Source organism: Chiloscyllium plagiosum, unplaced genomic scaffold (genome assembly GCF_037043375.1).
Source record: "Chiloscyllium plagiosum isolate Xiang-an unplaced genomic scaffold, Cpla_swu_hap1 HiC_scaffold_17, whole genome shotgun sequence".
Classification (NCBI taxonomy): domain Eukaryota; kingdom Metazoa; phylum Chordata; class Chondrichthyes; order Orectolobiformes; family Hemiscylliidae; genus Chiloscyllium; species Chiloscyllium plagiosum.
Window position 1 is genome coordinate 31,201,959 of NW_028270155.1, and position 24,016 is coordinate 31,225,974.

General features: G+C 39.2%; 1 protein-coding gene and 1 long non-coding RNA gene across 6 annotated transcripts in view; one reads left to right on the forward strand and one right to left on the reverse strand.

Moving 5' to 3' along the window:
- LOC122558312 (ataxin-1-like) overlaps positions 1 to 23,596 on the forward strand; it is a 43,944-nt gene extending 20,348 nt beyond the window's left edge. The window contains exons 2-7 of one of the 5 annotated variants that reach the window (XM_087995776.1): positions 4,779 to 4,862; positions 9,963 to 10,064; positions 10,536 to 10,609; positions 12,530 to 12,576; positions 13,723 to 15,577; positions 17,326 to 23,596. In XM_087995776.1, the coding sequence (XP_087851902.1) occupies positions 13,826 to 15,577; positions 17,326 to 17,817 (2,244 nt within the window). In that variant the 5' untranslated portion in view covers positions 4,779 to 4,862; positions 9,963 to 10,064; positions 10,536 to 10,609; positions 12,530 to 12,576; positions 13,723 to 13,825 and the 3' untranslated portion in view covers positions 17,818 to 23,596. The remainder of the gene's footprint in view (positions 1 to 4,778; positions 4,863 to 9,962; positions 10,065 to 10,535; positions 10,610 to 12,529; positions 12,577 to 13,722; positions 15,578 to 17,325) is intronic. The other 4 variants (XM_043706736.2, XM_087995778.1, XM_087995777.1 and 1 more) reach the window with 4 other exon arrangements.
- LOC148147307 (uncharacterized) lies at positions 11,098 to 17,345 on the reverse strand. Its single transcript, XR_015759939.1, has 2 exons — positions 17,248 to 17,345; positions 11,098 to 11,253 (listed from the first exon to the last, which is right to left on the reverse strand). It is a non-coding gene; the product is annotated as an uncharacterized LOC148147307 (long non-coding RNA).
- Positions 23,597 to 24,016: the final 420 nt, after the last annotated feature.

The window sequence follows — 24,016 nt, forward strand, 5'->3', positions numbered from 1 at the left end:
ATGGCCCAATTTTAATTTTTAGCATTGCTACTGCACATACATGAAGAATTACATTGTAAGCTCTCCTGATTTACACACTCTCTCCTGCTTGCTGGACCTCCTGACTCCCATACACCACCTTCACTTGCTGCCTCTCCCGATTCCCCTCATTCTCTCTTGCTTGCCATTCTTCTGATTCTCTTCAACCATTCTCACTCACTGCCTCTCCTGATTTCCGTCTCTCTCTCTCTTGTTCTCCAGTCCTTTACTGCAACACTCTCCTGATTTCCTGACTCTCTCGCACGGCAGTTCTCCTGATTTCTCCTCCCTGTCCCACTCTCCCCAACTTTCTTCAATTTCTTCTGCTAGCTGCCCTGTTCAGGTCCATTTCTGAAATTTGGCCATCTCTTCGCATCACCTTTCCCGACTCCCCCCTCATCCTCCCAGGAGGAGGTCAACAAGTGGGAGGAACCAATAGGATTGGGAGAGGAGTGTGGAAAGGTGACGGGAAAGGGAAGCTATGAAGTGAAGTGTTCAGGAAAAGGCAGTGGGAGAGGTGTGGCTAGGTGCTTAGGGTGGAGCGGGGGAATTGGGGAGATGGAGGAAGCAAGTGGGAAAGGATTGGAAGAGGGAAATGGGATGGGGGGGTTGAGACAGGGGTAGAGGGGGCAGCGGAAGAGATGGTGTTGGGAGTGAGTGGAGTGAGATGCTGGGAGGGGCTGGGCGACTTGGGAGATGGCAGTGGTGGGGTTTTGAAGTGGGAAGCAGTGAGCCCAAAGTACATAGTAAGTTAGTAAAAGGATTTTGGGCCTGTTCTGTTCAAGAAAGCCAATAATGCTAAAATTGCAGCCCAGAAAAAGTTAGATGATTTTGTGGGATCATGTTCAAATAACGACCGAAATCGGTGAGTGGCAGAAATGTGCTACTTGTTGTTTCTGAATTAAGGAGCTGAAGTTTGAGGTGGCAACAGAATCCCGAAATACAGTTCTTACAAGAGCCCCTTATACACAGTTAAAGTCATAGAGATGTACAGCATGGAAACAGACCCTTCGGTCCAACCTGTCCATGCCGACCAGATATCCTAACCCAATCTAGTCCCACCTGCCAGCATATCCCTCCAAACCCTTCCTATTCATATACCCAGGGAGAAAGTGAGGACTGCAGATGCTGGAGATCAGAGCTGAAAATGTGTTGCTGGAAAAGCGCAGCAGGTCAGGCAGCATCCAAGGAACAGGAGAATCGACGTTTCGGGCATAATACCCACCCAAGTGCCTCTTAAATGTTGCAATTGTACCAGCCTCCACCACATCCTCTGGTAGCTCATTCCATACATGTACCACCCTCTGCATGAAAAAGTTGCTCCTTAGGTCTCTTTTATGTCTTTCCCCTCTCACCCTAAACCTATGCCCTCTAGTTCTGGACTCCCCGACCCCAGGGAAAAGACTTTGTCTATTTATCCTATCCATGCCCCTCATAATTTTGTAAACCTCTATAAGGTCACCCCTCAGCCTCCGACGCTCCAGGGAAAACAGCCCCAGCCTGTTAAGCCTCTCCCTATAGCTCAAATCCTCCAACCCAGGCAACATCCTTGTAAATCTTTTCTAAACCCTTTCAAGTTTCACATCTTTCCAATAGGAAGGAGACCAGAATTGCACGCAATATTCTAACAGTGGCCTAACTAATGTCCTGTACAGCCGCAACATGACCTCCCAACTCCTGTACTCAATACTCTGACCAATAAAGGAAAGCATACCAAACGCCTTCTTCACTATCATATCTACCTGCGACTCCACTTTCAAGGAGCTATGAACCTGCACTCCAAGGTCTCTTTGTTCAGCAACACTCCCTAGGACCTTACCCTTAAGTGTATAAGTCCAGCTAAGATTTGCTTTCCCAAAATGTAGTACCTCACATTTATCTGAATTAAACTCCATCTGCCAGTTCTCAGCCAACTGGCCCATACATATATTAAAATTCCATTGCTATGTTGTTACATTGTTTCATTTAAACTATAGTATACAAAGGTTTGAGGGGCTTCTGTCATGGGAGACGAGGTGAGTTAAAACGTGCAAAGTGCAGGCTGCTACTTCTGATGCGATTAAGAGTGTCTGTCTGGTCTGCTTTCATAATTAAGAGGTATTAGGATTTTTTGTCTTTTAGGTTAGTAAATGTGAGTAAAGCCTATGTGCTTTAGATAAGTTAGAAATTTTATCTGTACTTAATAAAAGAATAAAGGCTATTAATCTGATTACTGCAGCTGACTACAAATAGTAATAATTTGTTTACTATTTACTAGTGTGAGTTTCATTCTTTCATGAAATTTCACTTAAACACTGTTTTGATAGTTAGTTTCTTAAAGGGATAATGGTCAAGTTAAAAATTATTTAACAACATCACTGCACATACTAATTGGGGAAAATGTTTGTAATCCATTCAGATCCAGGAGACTGTTGATGAGGGCTGATTAATATTATAATATTTTGTGGAGAAATGTTGACAGGTCTGGTATTGTTCTGTACTCTACGCTTATTCAGAGGTAGCAAGGGCTGATAAGGTATGAAAATGCAGTAAGGGAAGAAAGGGTTGTTTTAATTTGGTGTATCTTAGATAGTAAGATTTTCTATAAAATGTGATTTTGTAAATGAATGAATGAAACAGTGTTATAGTAAACAATGGGTTAATAAAGAGTTATGAATGAATGAACGGGAACAGGTATTAATGAATATAGCGAGCTGGTGAGTGAGTTAGTAAAGATAATCTAAAACACACTACCTCACAGTTTCGAATGGGAACATTTTAAAAATGTTTTTGTTTAGCACGTAGTTTTTTGGAACACATTGGGAGTGGTAAAGGAGCAAAAGTTGTATAAATGAACATTTTACTTGACATGAAGCAGCCTGAATCTTTTGAATGTTGTAACACCAGAAATGGATTATAAATGTGAAGCTTATATTGTGTATCTAAATGAACAGAAGAAACAGGTTGAGCACATTGCCTTTTGTATAAGTGTGTGAAGTAGAAATAATGATTTGTGTGGTGGTTATAAATCTCTGGTTTGCGGGAGATATCCTTTATCATTCAGTTGCTAGTCACTGCTGTTTGCAGACTGCCATTATCCCCCATAATCTGAGCAATACCGTTGCTTTCCATTATCTATGATAATGCAAATGGGGGTTGAAACAATATGAATCCTAGTTATATATAGTTGATTCTCTGAATTCCTATCTTTCAAAGGCAGTGAAATGGGGCTACTGGTTATAATCGTCAACTTGCCTTATTTAAAATGTAAACAAAACCTGCCAGTTAACTATTAATCATCATTAGTTGGTGCATTGTCCATTGCAGTGCCTTGAACAATCAGTCAGCAGTCTCCACTCAAGTCGTATAAATGTTGGTTTTCTCCTTGAATTGGTATTCTTGCAAATTGTGAGTGCACAATTAAAAGCCTTGACAAAATGTCTTTTTTCCAGCAGTACATGAGCACAATTCTGTTGCCTGCTTTGCTTGATCTCAGCTTATTTGGCATTCCCAGATAGGAATTAGTCCCCTTCTTGACTTTTAACTTGATAGCACCATGAAAATTAAAAAAAAAACCCAAAATGATCCCTCACCTAATAGATAAAAAAATTTGAGAATTTGACAATTATGTTGACGTTGGCATTATTATTGTTGACATGGGCAACTTACATAATTACAGACTTTGACAGTCTCATGCCGAGTTTCTTTCTTTTTATTGCTATTATTGTTCTTTCTATTTTAATATCAGAATAATCATGAAACACCTAATGCTTCATTACATTACTTTCAGGCTTTTCTTTCCACATTCTTCATACATTTTTTCCCCTGTTATCTCCTATTTTTAACTCTCCTTGGATATAATTCCAAATATGTAATTTTCCATTTGGTATTTTATCTGACATACTTTTAACACTTTGTATGTAGACACTTGTCAGTAAGAGTTGAATTTGGAAACCCTGTCCCATCTGTTCTTTTATAATTTAGATGTTATCATGTTAAAGTACAGATTTGAGATGGCCCAGGGAATCCCTTATGGACTCAGACCTGTAAGCCTTTCATGGTTTGTCCTGGAGATTGTACTCTTTGGTAGTCTGGAATGAAAACCTCTCACAGTTTAGTTTAATTTTAGTCTTCCCCTTTATTTACCAATAGCATCACTGTTACAACATAATGCTGATACCTATAAGCCAGGCTAGCTAAGGTTCTAAAACCTTAGGAGAGTGGGATACCAGCTCTTCCTTTAAGAACCCTTGCAGGGTACTCTCTCCTTCTATCATAAACAGGCTTACTTTATACAAAAATTTACAAAAGCACTGCATGTTCTTAAATAGACAGATAACAGTGGAAAGACATAATTCGTAACGAAGAGAAGTTAATTGACAGGTCTATGTGCGCTTAACTGATCACTCCTACAGGGCCTTAGCTATCCATCAGGTGGGAAAAACAAATCCAGCTGAGTCAAGCGCTTGTTAGTGAAATAAGATCCTATCATAAAGAAGTACCAGTCTAAACTAAGTAGGAGAAGTAACCTTGTACAGCTCGCATATAAAAGACCATTGTTTTACAAAATGGCTTCTTAGCGATGAGGGCAAACTTTGACCATAAAATGGCTTCCTGACAGATTGTGTCAGAATCTTTTCAATGTTAGATTTAGAATAATTTTTAAGCTCCTGCTTTTTATCTTGAGCACAGTATTATTCTATACTTGATGCTGAAATGTTACCATAAGGTTGTATTTTAAATGATTCATTAGTCTTGAATTAAACATGCTTTCTTTTCAGGGTTGTGATTCAAATTCAAATAAGACATAAGATCTAACTAGTTAGCGTTAACAGTGGGGCAGTCAAGATCTGTAAGAACAGCAAGTAAGTTAAAGCTTCATCAGTATTACCTTTTACAGAGTTTGCATTTCATAATCAGCGATGGCTACTCAAAATTATCATTAAGTCCCAAAATGCAATTAAATTCAAAACATTCAATCCATCTCTCTCTCTGTCTCTCTCTCTCTCTCCTTCCAGTGTCCTTTTGAACTCTTGGGTCAGGGACTGTAACAGAAAAATGTTTTTCCCTCTGTGTCTGTCTAGCTTGCAAGGGTAATACGAATCCATTATAACAGATCGAACCTGACCGTTTATTACAAGGCTTTTGACATGCCTACAAGATGATCAAACACTGTCATTAATTTCACAGAGTGAATGTTATCACTCGGTGTCCTGTTTACACCGATTCATTGATGTTAAGGCAAATGATCTTAATTGCCTTGGAGGATCCTGTTATTTTTTTTATTTCAAAAATATACTTTATTCATAAAATAATTTGATGGTCTGTACAGTTGGTCATGCCATACATATGTAAACATGTACATACAGAGATCAGAATTTATCATTTTTATACAGGTCTGTACATTTTTCAATCATATGCCCATATAATTAGCTGGGGCGTCAGCAGAGCCCAAATGACTGCATGGGCCCCCTGTTCTTCGTTAGGCAGGCAGACTTTACACAGTGGTCTTTCCCCACCGTGCCTTGGCGGCAGCTGCCCCAAGCTTCAGCGCATCCCTCAACACGTAGTCCTGGACCTTGGAATGTGCCAGTCTGCAACACTCAGTCGGGGTCAACTCCTTCAGCTGGAAGATCAGCAGGTTTCGGACCGCCCAGAGAGCGTCCTTCATCGAGTTGATGATCCTCCAGGCACAGTTGATGTTCGTCTCGGTGTGCGTCCCGGGGAACAGGCCGTAGAGCACGGAGTCCCGCGTCACGGCGCTGCTTGGGACGAACCTCGACAAACACCACTGCATTCCTCTCCAGACTTCCTCTGCATATGCACATTCCAGAAGGAGGTGTGTGACAGTGTCGTCCCCCCCGCAGCCGCTTCGAGGGCAGCGTGCGGTGCGGCTGAGAGTCCGGGCGTGCATAAAGGATCTCACAGGCAGAGCCCTTCTCACCACCAGCCAAGCCATGTCTTGGTGCTTGTTGGAAAGTTCTGGCGAAGAGGCATTCTGCCAAATGGCTTTGACAGTCTGCTCAGGGAACCGCTCGATAGGATCCGCCCTCTCCTTTTCCCGAAGGGTCTCAAGGACATACGTGCTGACCACTTCCTGATGGACTTGTGGTCAAAGGTGTTTTTCTTCATAAACTTCTCCACGAAGGACAGGTGATACGGAACGGTCCAACTACTTGGAGCGTTCCGCGGCAGTGAGGCCAGGCCCATCCTTCGCAACACCGGGGACAGGTAGAACCTCAGTACGTAGTTTGCGTACCGGGGATCCACGTACAGCTTGATGCAGCCACACACAAAGGTGGCCATCAGGGTGAGGGTGGCATTGGGTGTATTTTTTCCCCCGTTGCCCAGATCTTTGTACAGCGAGTCCCTTCGGACCCGGTCCATCTTTGACCTCCATATGAACTGGAAGATGGCTCGGGTGACTGCAGCGGCACAGGTTCTGGGAATAGGCCAGACCTGTGCCACGTATAATAGCAATGACAGTGCCTCACACCTGATGACCAGGTTTTTTCTCGCGATGGAGAACGACCGTAGCGTCCATCTGCCCAGTTTCTGCCTCACTTTGCTGATACGCTCCTCCCAAGACTTGGCGTACGCCCCAGCCCCTCCAAACCAAATACCCAGCATCTTCAGGTGGTTGGTCCTGACGGTGAAGGGGATCGAGGATTGGTCGGCCCAGTTCCCAAAGAGCATATGCACATGAGTCTGTGCACGGACAGCGGATCCGAGCAGAAAACAGCGACGTCATCCATGTACAGGGAGGCCTTAACCTGCAGGCCCCCGCTGCCAGGAATAGTCACCCCTCTCAGGCTCACATCCTTCCTGATGGACTCGGCAAATGGCTCTATGCAGGACACAAACAAGGCAGGAGAGAGAGGGCAGCCCTGCCTGACTCCAGATCTGACTGGGAAGCTATTTGATTCCCACCCATTGATTGAGACTGCACTGACAATGTTGGTGTAGAGCAGTCTGATCCAATTGCAGATTCCCTCCCCAAAGCCCATTTTGGAGAGCACATCTCTCATATACCTGTGTGATATCCTGTCAAAGGCTTTCTCCTGGTCCAGGCTGATCAGGCAGGTGTCCAACCCCCTGTCCTGCACGTAGGCGATCGTATCCCTGAGGAGCGCGAGACTCTCGGCGATCTTCCTGCCCGGCACAGCACAGGTTTGGTCAGGGTGAATCACTGACCCTAGAGCAGACCTGACCCGGTTGGCGATTACCTTTGACAGAATTTTGTAATCCGCATTCAATAGTGAGATTGGTCTCCAATTTTTGAGTTCTGCCCTCTCCCCCTTCCGCTTGTAGATGAGGGTGATGATGCCTTTCCTCATGGATTAGCTCATGGTACCTGCCCGAAGCATACTGACATACACCTCCAGCAGGTCCTGGTCAATCAAGTCCCACAGAGCGGAATAGAGCTCGACCGGTAAGCCGTCGCTTCCCGGAGTTTTATTCTTTTCGAAGGACTCGAGGGCCTTGGTCAGCTCGTCCAGAGATAGCGGCTGGTCCAGCCTCTCCTGTGTTCTGTCGTCTAAGATCTCCGTGATAGAGGACAGGAACGACTGGGAGGCCGTGCTGTCGGTCAGCTTCGCGTCATACAGACTGGCATAGAAGGATTTACTGATCCTCATGACGTCAGCCTGAGATGACGTTATCGAGCCATCTTCTTCCTTCAGGCTGCTGAGCACGGAGCTCTCTTTGTGCACCTTCTGGAAGAAGAAACGTGAGCACGTTTCATCCTGCTCCACCGAGCGGACCCTGGACCGGAAAATTATCTTGGAGGCCTCCGAAGCAAAGAGCGAGGCTTGCTGGCCCTTCACCTCCTTGAGGTCCTCCGTGACATCCACCCCCATCGTCTGCAGCAGGAGCAGGTTCTGCATACTTTCCTGGAGCTGGGAGTTTTCCCCGCCTCTCTCACACCTCCTGAACATCTTTGAGGATGAAGAACCTCTTGATGTTCCCTTTTACTGTTTCCCACCAGTCCGCTGGGGACTCAAAGAGGGGCTTCACGGTTCTCCAACCTGCGTAGTCCCTCTTGAGCTCCTCAATATTTCCCAGGGTCAACAGCTTTCACGTTCCCTTACCAGCCTGTTATCACTTGATGAGAACAGATATTTTTAACTTCAGCACATCCTGGGTTCCCCCTTTTGTGGCCTGATGCATCCCTGCCTGTCCTGTTTATTTTCTAGTGTGCAGCAAATGTGTCCTATGACTCAGTATTACATTTATCCTAAATGTTTAAGGACAAGTTTTAAGGCTATAGACTTTCTCAATCAGTTCAACTATGAATTTAATGATTAAATGAGTCTTTTTTCTAAACAAAAGTAACAATGCAAATTCTGTGGTGTTTGCCAGAGTTTTAATAACCAGTCTCCACAATTGCATTTACTTTTTGGAAATACCATTTCCTTTGATTCTTAAACTGACAATCACAAATTACACTTTGGTCTGGCACTTCCTCCTTCTTTCAGTACCTCACCTGGTTCCAGCTTTCTCGCTTCTCATTTAAAATCTTCATCCTGCACTGCTCACCCAGATACTGTAGACCTTTTCACACTGATACATCTTCACTACTTTTCTCTTCAGTTTTTGCATCAAGATCCTGTCATTACACGTGATTTCAATCTCCAGCTCAACTTACTATGCTCTCTTTCTTCTGCATTTACTGCATTCTCATCGTCCCTTAATTTCTCCTTCAATCTTACAATTCATATTAACAGATTCAGCTCAAATTCTAAAATTCAGCTTCCCAAGTCCTGTTTACCTATTTTACCCTTGTTCTACATTAGTTCCAGGTTAAGCAACACCTTGAGATTAATGATTTAGAGATTAGATTAGATTACTTAGTGTGGAAACAGGCCCTTCGGCCCAACAAGTCCACAGCGCCCCGCCGAAGCACAACCCACCCATACCCCTACATTGTCCATAGTGTTAGGTAAGGGGTAATTTAGCATGGCCAATTCACCTGACCTGCACATCTTTGGACTGTGGGAGGAAACCGGAGCACCCGGAGGAAACCCACGCAGACACGGGGAGAATGTGCAAACTCCACACAGTCAGTCGCCTGAGGCGGGAATTGAACCCGGATCTCTGGCGCTGTGAGGCAGCAGTGCTAACCACTGTGCCACCGTGCCGCCCACATGTCGGTGTTGGTTTGGGGTGTACAAAGTTAAACATCACGCAACACCAGGTTATAGTCCATTAGGTTTAATTAGAAGCACTAGCTTTCAGACCACCACTCCTTCATCAGGTGGCTGATGAAGGAGCAGTGCTCCAAAAGCTAGTGCTTCCAATTAAACCTGTTGGACTATAACCTGGGGTTACGTGATTTTTAACCTTGAGATTAAAATTTTTATCCTTGTTTTTAAACTCCTCCATGGTCTTACTTACCCTGCACTGTTATTTCTTCCAGACTGATAGCCCTCCAAGATATTTATGCTTCTTCAATTCTGACCTCTTTAGAATTCCCCATTTTAATGCTCCAGCACGAACAGATGTGACTTTAGCTGTCAGTGGTCTATGTACAGGCATTCCTTCCTGTTTAAAAATAAACCTAATTTCTAACTGCTTTAAAACAATCCCCAAACCTCTTTGACAATATTTCCTGCTTTCTGCCATGATATTGCTTTTTATGACCTTTTGCTTTACATTGTTCTGTGAAGTTCCTTTTGAATATTTTATTATGTTGAAGCCATTATAAAAATACAAACTGTTATAGATCGCTCTACACAGATACACACAAAAATGTAGTCATCATTGCACCACTTAAGCATTGTTTGATTTAAATGCTCTTAAGGTTTGAAAGCAATAATTTTAGAATTGTATTCAAAGCTGTTTTTCAAAATTCGAGTGCAAATGTCTTTGATATACTATTAAACTTCACTATAGTTTTACTGTCAAGACATATTAATATACACCTATAATAACAGAAACATTTTACTTTTTCTTTTCATTTTTAGGATCAAGGTAGAGGTCCCCTTGCTGGATACTACTTTAGTTGATAATGGAAAGATTGCCATTATGTTAGCTAATTATAAACTATGGAAGGTGTAATATGTGAGGTAATTCATCCTTTTGTTTAATATAAAATTGAGTAAACTGTTGAAATTGTGTGCTTATTGTTTAAATACATACTATAGAATCCCTACAGTGTGGAAGCAGGCCAGTTGGCCCATCATGTCCACTCCGGCTCTCCGAAGACCATCCCGCCCAGCCCCTCCCCCATTACTCTGTCCCTGAAACCCTGCACATCCCACGGATAATTTACCTAGTCTGCACATCCATGGACACTGAGCATTTTAGTATGGCCAATCCACCTAAGCTGCACAGCTTTGGACTGTGGGAGGAAACCGGAGCACCCGGAAGAAACCCATGTTGCTACAGGGAGAGTGTGCAAATTCCAAAGCTGGAATCGAACCCACGTCCTGGGTGTTGTGAGGCATCAGTGCTAACCACCATAATGCCTCAAGAAAGAATATTACTTGCATTTAATCTATATTACTTGCATTTAATCTTTCTTCTGCTCATTAAAGGTGAAAGATGTCAGTGTTCGGAAACACAATACTTCTCCATTTTGGGCACTCGGTGTCCACAGAAACACTCGCAGGTAATTTTTTCCAACCATCTTGGTATATTTAGATTAGACATGACTGAAGTTTTTGGCTCAATTTATTCCCAATTGATAAGATATAATTAGGCAATGCCAAACATAACTACTCATCATTGTACAGTTCCCTGCTAAAAGCGGGTTGGTAAAGTACTATCATTCAAAATAGGATAAAGTTGAATTAAAACAAACTTAATCACATTTTGCTACAATTAATAAAAATTCAAAACATTTTTGTGATGTTAAATCTTTAATTGAGAAGCCATGCATATTCGTATATTACTGGAAAAATAAGCTAGTTTAAGCCTAGGTAGTGATCCAAAGATGATGCAACTCTAGTGTCAAGTCATACAATTGAGTCTTAACTGCCCTATGAAATGGCCAAGCAAGCCATTCAGTGGCCCATGACAACCTTCTCAAGGGCAGGAGGGTTGGGTAATAAAGCAAAACCATATTCAGTAAGAGAATGAAAACTAATATTCAGTCTCTCAAGTTTACTGGCGCTTTAATCATAAACATGTGTGCTGTGTCAAAATTCTGCCTTTTTGGCATAGATGCAGTTTAATGAAAATTACAGCATGCAAAGTAGTAGAGATCTGAAATAAAATGGCAAGTGTGAAGAAACTTAGCAGGTCTGGCAGCATCTGTGGAGAGAAAAACAGAGTTAACGTTTTGGGTCCAATGAGTTTCTCCAGCACTTCCTATTTTAACAGCATACAAGCATTCTATTGATTCTCGCAACTGCTGGTAAGTTGCTTTAAGTTCATACAATTGTTTAAAGTTAACGCAAGAAAATAAATTGACGGATTGGAAGAGTTTGAATGGTATTTTCTCTTAGTGGAGACCTAGAATTTTAATATGAAAATTATACTTTGCACCCTTAAGTCTCTGCCTCTGCAAAACATAACACAAATGTAAATATCCTCATGATTTACACAGTAGACTGCTTCTGTTCCGAATGCATAGGATAAGATCATTTCTGGAGTTTGAAAATTTTTTGACATTGGACTGCCTAACCCATAGTTTGTGAACTGGAAAACACCATAGATATAAATATTTATTGAAGACATAAAACAGTGATTAAACCTTAAAAAGCAATTAAACACACCATATCTTTCATGTTTCTGCTTCCAAAGTACTGAAGTAAAATGATGCTGGTGAATGCTCGTGTCTGTTCCAACCAATTGAGGTGTCCAAGCAATAGATTCCTGACTGGAGACGTTACAGTGTAGCATGTATTGCTTGATGTGATTATTAAATTACAAAGATGACAATGATATATTCAATAGTTTTTCCATTTAAGGCAGAATCAAATGATATCAGATCAGAGAAAAATTGTTTCTAATGTTGGAGAACCAAAACCAAAACAGATAATGTTGTAAATACATAACAGAACAGTCAGCAACTATAAAGTGAAAAGACAGGTTAAAGTGTAAGGGGAACTGCAATATCAGAACTGGAAATGTATAGACAAATGAGCATTTTAAGTTTGGGATAAGGAAATCAGCAGGTGCTCCAATGATGGAGTTAATAAGTTGCACGTTCACTAAGCTGTTTAATACATACTCAGGCAATGAAGATGTACAACATGAAAAATTTCCAAAGAGGTACATGGGCAGAAAACAAAACAGACAATTCCAACACACGCAAAATTGAGAAAAATTGGGAGCAAAGGCTAAAAAAAAAAGTGAAGTACCTACAAATATAGAAATTCTCTCTGCAATTTTGCAGTGATCATGTGTGCCTCATGTTAACTTGTTCCCAATCTGACCTCTCTGGAACAATGAAGCTTGCTTGAACTCCATGCATGCTACAGGAACAGCATCTAAATTTTATACTGGGCACTCCTCAGCCCTCTGGTCTGAACTCTGGCTGCAGTAATATAAAACCTTGCTTATCTCTTTCATTTTTTTTAAACAGAAAGTGATGCTAGTAATGTGAGTGGGATTGTCAGTATCAAGAAGAAGGTAGGTTGGTTTATGTTTCAACATATAAATCTTTACCAGAACATGGCATTGGCTTAGTTTTGTTGTGTTTGCCTGTTTTTATTTTCCTTTGGGCTCTTGCCAATATTTCCTATTTTCATTTCTGACTTCCTGGCAGTTGAGTCTTGATAATTGATTTCAGTGTGAGTAATCCAATTTGGGACTAAGAAAGGAATATAAAAGTATTGTTAAAAGGTGAGGTGATTAATAAATATAGGTAGTCATAAGCACCTTGATGACCTTGGTGCAAATCATTGAGAATTAACATGAAAGTATATCAAACAATTCAAAAAGCAAATAGTACATGAGCCTTTATTGCCAGTGGGTTGGATTATAAAACTAAGAAGGTTCTGCAGTTACTTGGCTTTCAAACCACACCTGGAGAACCAGTTTTTATTATCTTACCAAGGAAAGATAAGAAGCAGCCTTAGAGGACATGCAGTGAAGGTTCACTAGAATTAGAGGCCTATCCTATAAGGAAAGATTGAGTAGAATGGACCGATATTTTCTGAAGTTGAGAAGAGTGTGATTTGAACAAACATTTAAAATTTTTGAGAGGTGATGGTATAGATGCTGGGAATCTAGGTCATGACCTTAGGAAAAAGGGTAAGCTATCTAAGGCTGAGATGAAGAAAAATTTCCTCATGCAGTAATGAATCTTCAGTACTCCATTCCATAGAGAGATGTAGATGATCAGTTGATGAATATATTGAAGACAGAGTTCAAGAGATTTGAGTTGAGGGATATGGGGATAGGGTAGAAAAGTTGACATGTGAGCTGTCGGTTTCATTTAATATTAGAGGTGTATTGTGGGGCCTGTTGCTGCCTCTGCTTTTTTTTTTGTCTCTGTCAGAGACCCAAGAGGCATCCTTCTAATTTTGAGATTCAGGAGCTCTTATACTTGTTATCAGGAGGTTTATGTATGATAAAGAAAGTTTGATAATGGCTTTATTTACAAAAAACACTAAAGTAATTTCTGATATTTAACAATGACATCCTTGAGCCTGCTTAGCAACAATAAAGAAAAATATTTTTGAAAAGGAGAATCTCACATTTAAGGAATAAAAACAATTTGTATATAGTATTATTGTCACTTATATATTTTCTGTTTCTTCTCTGACTGATTAGGGTCCTGTCAGCAGGTGGTTTGAGGAAAGTTCTAGAATATCTTTACTCTTCTGCTGACGTTCCTCAGTGATACTTCTGAAAAAATAATATTCCAGAGTACAATATGAAACCTGCTTATGAACGAAACCAAGAATGCCTGCCACCAAAGAAACGAGAATTACTACAGAATAGTATTGGAGGCGAGGACGTCTTAAAAAATAATACATTGCCAACTAGCGCCACTACTGTAAGCGATGCTGATTGGTCAAGAAGTGCTACTGAAGAGAACGAAACAACGCTGAGATATGGAGTCAGAGCAGATAATGGTGAAAGCTCACCTGGAGTCGCAGTGGATCAATATGGCATGATGTACAAATTGGCTGTACCTTCTGCAAACTATTCACTGAGTCCTCAGCATTCATTGATGAATATGGGGCATCTTTCACCAGCATACAGCATTGCGTCTCCACTTATTCAGCACCCTGGGGTTCCATACACACCTGTTCATTACACCCAACTACCCCACACTTCACTGCAATTTGTCGGACCTCCATATTCGGTTCCATACGTTTCTCATGGGATACTGCCAAATCCGTTGATTTCTTCTGTGGGAATCCCCACCTCTCATCTTTCCCAACTTGTTTCATATCCTCCTATGATGGCTGAGACTAGCACTCCTCCACCACGAACAGCATCTCCTACACAAACGTACAATAAAGCCACTGGGTCTCCTGTACACAGTTTGACTCCACAAGGACCACTGCCTCACCTGACAACAGCAGATCTTTCGCAAGGTGTGGCGCATGGTAGGGTCCCGTTGCATTTTCAACCTTCACTATTAACATCATCCTATGCAACCTTTGCTACAGCAGTGCAAAATCCAGAAATGTGTCCTGAAAATAGATATAGCCTGCACATGGCAAAAGACAAAGAAATTTCAGAAACTGTATTGGAAGTCTCAGCAAACCGAAGTGAAGGAACTTCAGATCATCAGAATTTTGAGAGACGATCACGGCATGAGAGATTTATAGAACTTCAGGCACCCCATTATGTTGGCAGCAGAAAGGAAACTCCGCTTTCTGCCTCATCAATGGAAAACCCAAGAGCCAGTCCCCACTTTTCTGTTCACCGGGAACCAAGAAATGAAGTTATCTCTCCAGCACAGAGGAGTACACCGGACACAGACCTAGAGGTCCAACAAGTAGTTGGGAGTTTGGGCACTCAAGGGTGTCAGGGTCCTGTGGTTGTTAGAAAAGAAGTCTTAAGTAACAGTAAAGTTTCACAGAATTCATTCAAAAGTCAAGAACAAGTAAAATACCACACTCAGATCATTCCTAGTAAAAACATTGTAGAATTTTGCTCCAGTGAAGAATTACCACGATCTCCCTGTCTGCCTGCTGGACTCAAAAGACAATCATTAGATGGCCAGCGTGGATATTTGCATAAAACAATAATATTAGCCAGTGGGCAGCAAGTGTTAATGCCTGTTGATACCCCTTTGCGCGAGGAGGATGCATTGGTTAATAATGTTGCTGTAACAACAGAATCCACAATTCAAAGTCATCCTGAGAGGCAGACAGCTTGTACAGTGGTTCCACTTCCAGTATCTCAAACCACAGTACCAATTCTTCAGCCTGTCCTGGTCCAACAGACCCCACCTGCTCATATTCCTTCACACTTTATGAAAGGTGCAATCATCCAGTTAGCAAATGGGGAGTTGAAACGTGTAGAAGACCTGCAAGCGCAGGACTTTGTGCATAGTGCAGAGATTAGTGCCGGGTTAAAGATTGACTCCAGTACAGTAATTGACATTGTTGAAGGCCAGCGTCCTGGCCATGTCACTCTCCATTTCTCTGTAGGAGAAACTCAAACAAAGGTGAGTCTGCAATTACACTTGCAAGTAATCTTAGTAAAGCAAAAAATGTTGATCATAAGCCACACACCAAATTGTTCTATTCCTTTTATAATTAATAAAGTTGCCAGTCATTTCACAGGTAACCCAAACATTTGTGTTGTCCCACAGAATTGGTGTTGGAATAGAGTCTAAGCATTTTTGAAGATAAAATGTTTGTGAAATAGAGTCAAACCAGTAAAAGAACAGCAAAGAAGTTAGTTCCACAGTTAATTTTGGAATAAACCCCATGATTCTGAAGGAGATAGTAGAGGTGAATGTGGAGGCATTAGTAGTGATCTTTCAGGAATTACTGGAGTCAAAAGGTCCTAGAAGAGTGGAAAATGGCTAATGCAACATTCCTGTTTAAAAAAGGCAGAAGATAAGAAATTATAGGCTAGTTAGCCTGACCTCAGGGGTTGGAAGTTAGAGTCAATTATTAAGGATGTGATTGCAGAGTACTTGGAAGTGCATGGTAAAATAAGGCTGAGTCGGGAAGGCCATGCCTGTTAGAAATCTGTTAGAATTCTTTGAGGAGGTAAGGAGCAAGTTAGATAGAAAAGTGCCAGTGAATGTCATCTACTTGGATTTCCAAATGTCGTTTGACAAGGTGCCACACAGGAGGCTTCTAAATAACAGCCTACAGTGTTAGGAGCAAGGTACTAGCATGAATAGAGGATTGCCTGACTGGCAGACATTAGGGATAAAGGGTCTTTTTCAAGATAGCAGCCAGTGACAAATGAAGTTCCACAGTAGTCTGTGTTGGGACCACAACCATACATGTTATACATTAACAATTTTGAAAAAGGTACGGAAAATTTAGCATTGTTGCTAAATTTGAAGATTGCACAAAGGTAGAGGGACAGGTAGTGCTAAGAAGCGGGGAGGCTGCAGAAGGACTTTGACAGGCTAGGCGATTGGGCAAATAAGTCGCAGATGGAATACGCTGTGGGAAAATATGAGGTTATACACTTAGGAAGCAAGAATAGAGGCGTAGACTGTTTTCTAAATGGGGAAAGGTTCTGGAAATTGGGAGTCCTAGTTCAGGGATCTCTTAAGATTAATATGAAGGTGCACTTGGCAGTTGGGATACAATAGAAGAGATTGATGCTGGAGATAGCTCTGGTGCGACTGCATTTGGAATATTGTGAGCAGTTATGGGCCCCATATTTAAGGAAGGATGCACTGGTGTAGAAGGGTGTCCAGAGAAGCTTGACAAGAATCATCCCAGGGATGATAGGCTTGTCACTGAGGACACTGGGTCTGTACTGGATGGGGTTTAGAGGATGAGGAGGGATTTGGTTGAAACTTACAGAATACTGAGAGGCCTGGATTCAGTGGACATGGAGAAGATACTTCCACTAGTAGGAGAGACTAGAATCCAAAGGCACAGCCTCAGAGTGAAGGGATGACCCTTTAGAACTGAGATGATGAGAAATTTCTTTAGCTAGAGGGTGGTGAATCTGTGGAACTCATTGCCACAGATGGCTGTGGAAGCCAAATCATTGAGTATACTTAAGACTGAGGTCCTTGTGTGTAAGGGGATCAAGGGTTACAGGAAGAAGATAGGAGAATGGGGGTTGAGAAACACATCAGCCATGATCGAACAGTGGAACAGACTCAGTGAGCCGAAGGGCCTAATTCTGCTGCTATACCTTATGGTCTTATGCTTTTATTTCATAATGTAAACGTGTTATGTGGGATTGAGGCATTGTGATTTTTCTCCCATGTAGGTGAGTGTAGAGGTCACCACAGAGCATCCCTTCTTTGTATTTGGTCAGGGTTGGTCCTCTTGTAACCCAGAACGTACTGCACACATCTTTGGACTTTCATGTCAAAGACTAACGGTGGGTAACGTCTGTGTATCACTTGGCGTCCAAACATCTGGCAAGAGCTCTATTCAGCCAGCTTCAACTCCAGTCAATACTATTTCAGTTCATGATTCAAGGACCGTGGGAACATCTGAAGTTGTCTTAGCTCCTCCAGAAGTCTCAATCCATAGAAACTCTGAAGTTAAGAACCGTTCAAAAGACTCAATCGTGCAGTGTTTGCATACATGTTCTGACAGCATTCCCAGCCATCTGAATTATCAACATCGTTGGGCCACCGCAGATTTCCAAAGAGATGGTTTTCAATCAGAGGAGACGAAAATTTTCTCCCGGCCTTCCTTCATACCACAGGAAGTCAAACTTTCAATTGAGGGACGTTCAAACGCTGGGAAATAATTGCATGAACTCTGCAGGACAATAAATTAAGACAGTTTCACATCTACTATGACAGCCTTATGTCAGTTATACTATGGTATTGATTGAAATATACTTTGATAGTTTTCATCATGCATTTGCAGCATAGGAGAGATAGGATCTTTCATTGGAACATTAATGGGGAATGTATGACAGGACAGATTTTTCTTTAATAATAAATGAAAATGCTACTAACCATACAAAGCTCATATTTTGCATAAACATTTGTGTTTCTGATTGAAAACTGGTAAATGCTATATTTTGTCCCCCTGCAATGCTTGTTATGTCTGTGGGTTGGCGAAGTTAGCATGAAAGAATGAAAAGATTGAATTGTTGAGGACCCTACAGTAAAATTCTATATATTGTTTTTGAAGTGCATTATATGTGATTAATTAATGATCCTTTTTACCTAAATTTAACTCTGTTCTTAACATTTAATTTACTTGAAAATTTGCTTTGTTAAGTTGATAGTGGCCAATTTCAAGGTGGACAATTGTTTATTTAACTTAACGGGGATTTTATTTGCAAATCAAAAAATGTAATTTTGATATCTTATGTGAGGAAATTTCAAAAATCAAGCATTGAAGAAAGCCCACAAGTGTGTTGCCTGGTAGCATTTAAGTGGAAAAGTATACACATTCTTAGGAAGTAATTTGCAAAGGGTCATTGATGCATGGGAGATCTTAATCCCTTTCAGATATCACTAATTTTGTACTTAACAGGACTTGTTGGTTTTAAATCCAGAAAGACTCTTTCATTTTGTCCTTAGTGCATAATTCACTAAGTGACGGAACAAAACATTTGACAAACATGGCTCAGTTTCGTATTAATGTCCAATGGACAGATCCTAATTCTGACAAGAGTAAATTGACCTATGTAAGCTGGATTTAACACATGGCCAAATGCTATGTTGATTTTCTTATCCTGGGTTTAAAATTTAAGATATTTAAAATATTATAAATGTTCATGATACAATTAGTGTAATCAACAGGGTAATTCACTTTTCCTTTTATATGCTTTAAGAACATTGTTTTGTAACTTTCAAAAAGGTTCAAGTACTTTACAGCACTAAGTTCCAGTGTTTTAAGGTTTTGTTTCTTTCTTAACAAGATTAATTTAGGTTATCTGGTGTAACAGTGAGAGAACTCGAACACCCTGTGCCAAGTTACTGATATTTGAAATTACCCTATTGAATTCTTATGACGATAGAAGTGTCATCTTTAGATGTCCTGTGGTAATGAACAAGACCTTTCAAATTAGTACAATTCCAAAGGGCATACATGTAAATTGGACCTACCTTTATTAACTTTTAATTCTCTTTGCACTTTCTTATTTTTGCAAAATTCCATTTAATATTTAAAATCTGCTTGAGATGCAACAGTGATTTAATTAATTACATTAAACAGAAATGGAAACAAAACTTAAATTAAACTAACTTTAAAAAGCCAATCCACTTTCACAAGTAATGAAAAGCAATTTGGTGTGTCAGCATTCAGTGACAGTTCATGCATGGTCAAATGCAAAGAAAATCTGTTGGAATTGCTTCTACTATGGGCCACATAGATATATATAGTTAGATTAAAGTCATTTGAGCAATAGATTAATTAAACTGTACAGAAGTGTGCTTTTGGTATGCTACTCTCTTTACGGTGTGGTGTTCATGTTCTGTGCATGCAGTTTTGCTTTTTTTTTTAAAAAGTTTATCTTGTGTCCTAGTTTCAATTTGTTATTTAAACAATCCAAATTTGTCATGATTTTTAAAATAATTCTGTTGAACTGTGTGGTTCAACTCTTCTTGCAATGGACTTCTCGGATATACAGAGAGATACTGCAGTGATTATTTATTGCATTGCTTCAAAGATTAATGTGTTCATGAAAGTAAAGTAGAAAGTTGCAATATTCAACAGTGTAATTAAAAAACAACAAAAATGATGGATAAAGAAAGAATTAGGCTATGGTACAGAATGCCTGAGGGATTCCAGTGTCTGTTTCTGAGAATAGGTGGTGCATTATTCTGAAGTGTGGTTTTATTCTCTTGATGATGAGGAACCCCAGTACCATATAACTAATTACACACAGATGATGTGGGAAGAATATTAGAAGGTTAGCCTCGTGTACATTGTATTATCACCTCGCACTTTTAAATTATTAGTGTTCATTAACTAGATTAGCTAACACACTTTCTGATATTGCTGTGTATACGCATTATCTTTTGTCATGTAATTACTTGCATTAATGCACTTTGACAGTTTAAACAGAAACAAATCAAGGAACATTACCAAAATTAAAACAAAGTAATATGCAATTAATGAAACAGATTTTTAAAAATGTAATATTAAGAAACCTACACACAATATGCTTCACGTTCAGTTAATTAAATGTGATTTTTCTATTCATTTTCTGAAACTATGGGTATATTTATGCAGTACCATGAGAAACACAATGTGTTTAATCACTAGTGGACAGGACTTGCCAACATTCATGCACAGAGCTGTGAAAACCATTAAACCTTGTACAACTTAATAGATATACCAGAGCTGACTTCTGTATTTTAAATTAACTGTTGCATTCTTAGTAATGTGACTGTGATTTTCTTTTCCCTCACTTATCCAGGGTTAAATTACATTACAGCATAACCTGAAACAATGAGTGTTTAGCAACTTAAAAAGAAACTTTTCTGTAGGCATTTTGTTGGGTGAAGACTATATTCTTGTGCTGAAAAGCATCTTTAAATACAAGACTTGGCATATTTACTAGTACACTAGTAATACCTAAGACTGAGGCTAATTTTATCATCCAGGAGTGAATGCCCATTGTCAACTGTGGTACTTGGAATCTCTTTTGAAAAACATTTTTCCTAAGTGTTGTCACTGGAAGTCAATGACTGCCCAGATCATGCAGTATTTATACATTAAAACATATTTACAATTTATTTGGAAGTTGCACTTGCTAAGAACTGACATGGGGAGGACATAAAAGGGAACTTTATAGGTTCAGGAATTATACCAAAGTTCAAAGGTTTTTTAGCAGGCTGTTCTGGGTCTAGTAACGTTTAAAAACCTTTACTTGTGTAAAATAGCACTGGGTCTAAAAGTACAAATCTGAGCTATAGCCAAATCCCACAATACAAATACTCTAATCTCTGGACTAGAAATTGCATCGCTTATAATCCTTATCTGCAGTAACTGCAGCTTTAATATTTTTCTTTCGAAACTGAATCAACAATTAGTAATTTATAACATTGATTGTTAAAATCAGTTTGTATTACATCACAGATTACTAAATTCCATATCAACTTAGTTGCATTATTGTCATGATTCCTACCATATAGATTTTTCAAGCCTTTTGGACCCTATCCATTAAGATGCATTCTAAACAAGATATGAGGGGATTTTAATTTGTTTTGCGACGTGTTACCTGGTGTGATACATTTTTGTGCACGATTACCTACTGTCTCTTCTACATTTATAAGAACATTGGAAGAGTTGGATAGAAAGCTCTTTTTCTTTTATACTAGAACATTTTCAAATTCCCAAAATTGCCAATAGAAATAGAAATAAGTTTTACTTGTTAATGACATTATTTGTTGGTTGCATAATATATTTTAATGTTACTTTAACAAATGTTAGTATTATATATTTGTGCTATAGGAAGTTTTTATGCATGAAAGTTTCCTTTCAGACTACTTGATCAAAAAAAATACAATTTAGACACAAGTAGGAAATCTTGTTTATGTATTTCCTCTGTTTGTGTTAGTCTGTCAGCATGGTCAGTATTCACGTGCAACGTTGACAATATCCCTTTTGAAGCGCCGAACTTAACTGAATTTGAAAAGTACCCACATAAAAGTCTGTAGTGTTTTCTGACATTTAAAATAAATTGTTTGTACTTTAAATGCTCAAAAATATGTACATTATGTATATCTGTATAACAAGAAAGTTTATTCAAAGTGCTAAAAATAAGATTTTTAAAACTAGACATCTGTTTGCTAATACACCTTGCCAAGTATTTTTTTTAACCTGTGTGAAGAATATAAAGGTAACACTAATTACTATTTTATCTGTTTAAGATTTCATAAAGGGATGCTGACAGGTTTGATTTGTATACATTTTAATTAGTCTGCGCAGGTCAACACAAGTGAAGACTGTCTTTAAAACTTACAGAACTAAAATATTGGCTTAAACTGTATCTTAATGTTAATCAACATATACTCTGTACAAAACATAGACAAAAGACTATGGTTCAGCAGATGGCTAATGTTTCAATAATCTATAGAGTTAGCACTAGAGGATTTAATGCTATTTTAAACATTTTAAAATAGTGCAGTTTTTCATAGCTGATTTTCTGGAATGTGATTGCTGAGACAACGTGTATTGTTAAATGATATATCAGATCCTGGAATGGGGGAGAAAAACAATTTCCTGTTTGTTTCAAAAACTGGGTTTTTGAAGTTGACCAGTAGCCTTCATAACTGGCATTTATTTCTGGAAAACAAAGTCACTCACAGCTGGCCGCTGAGATTCTCTCTACCTGATGGCTGTTAACTCTTTGAATACTGAATCCCATTTGCAGCTTTTAAGATTTGCACATTTTTTTTATTTTGAGATTTTCAGTAATTATTTTTAACACTGTGGAGTTTGTAATTATGTTCACACTATTCTTGGACTATTTTCAAATAAAGCCCTTACAGTTTTGATAATTGAAATAAAAACAAAATACTAGAAATTCTCAGCAAATCAGGTGGCAGCTTCGCATTGTTAACCTTTGGTCAAAACATTAACTCGGTTTGTATCTCCAGAGGTTCTGTCTGACCTTCTGAGTATTTACAGTATTTTCTGTTTTTATTTCAGATTTCCAGCATCCACTGATTTATTTGGTTTTACATTCAGTAAATTAGGTTCCTCGGCATAATCTGTGGCAGACATGGATTCAGGCTACAGAATTGACCATCATGCCATTTAAGCTTGTTGTCTACATTTAACGAATTAAAACTCTCTCATTAGTTGTAGGATTTGATCAATACCCGTCAAAATTAGTACCAACATTTGAAACGTTTGTTGACAGAACATGTTTACCAAGACATTCCTCCTTTTTATTGTGTTTTTAAATATTATAGGAATTGGTTTAGTGTGCACTAACCTACAGTTGCTACATGGGGAAAATAATACAAATGCAGGATCCTATTAATTTTAGATAGGTGTTTTTCACAGACATTTGGTGATCATTTTATGGATTGCACATGTCATTGTAAAAATTTTAATGTTTTGAACCTGTTCCAAAGCCTGAAAATGATTCTTTTGTGTTGGCTTATCCTAAAATCAATACTAAATTCTAAATATTTATCATGCTGGTGAAGCACATTTGTGGTCAGTTTGCTGATACAACATTGTCTATAGAGCTTTATCTGTAGAAATTATCATGGTAAAAGTTTTCATAGACCAACAAAATGATTCAGGATTGCTTTTATTACCTTTAGTTAAATGGGTATTGGTCATCTTCTAAGTGTTAGAATTACTGCATTCCTATCAGAATCCTTGAAAGCATTAATCTATATCTTGTGTGTTTTTGTAACCATTTTTTCTAAAAAAAATTAAAGTTTTAGATTTGTATATTTGTATTTTTGTGGCCTTTTATGCTGTTTAATGTTAATTTTGTGTACTGCAAAAGAAAATGTATTTTTATTGTCAAGCCTAACTACTTATGTATGATTGCATTAATTTGTTGGTATGTAAACACTGCATAATATAAACTCTACATTTTACTTTTGTCTTGGTAGTTATTGAAAAGGCTCATTAACTGCTCAAAGTCATTGCGTTTGCCATTAATCTTGTTTAATCTTTCAGATCAATTTTTGTCTTTTATATGGTTGTCATCTACAAATGAGGGTGAAATCAATCAATCAGTTTTCTTTCGCATTGAGCACCTTTTCTTTTCTAATTAGTTACTTTCTAACCTGCTGCAACATGTTGTCCAAAATTCTTTGCTAAATCATTGTGCTAAGTTATTTCTTAAAGAAACAGTCCCACGGTGGTCTCATTGATCGCACTAGAAACCACAAATATACATGTTATCACAAATTGCATGTGTTTATGAATATTTTTATCTAAATGAGCCTTAAATTCAGATATTTGATAAGTACATGTCCAGTAAGTTAATCTCTGATAAATAAAATTATTTCAAC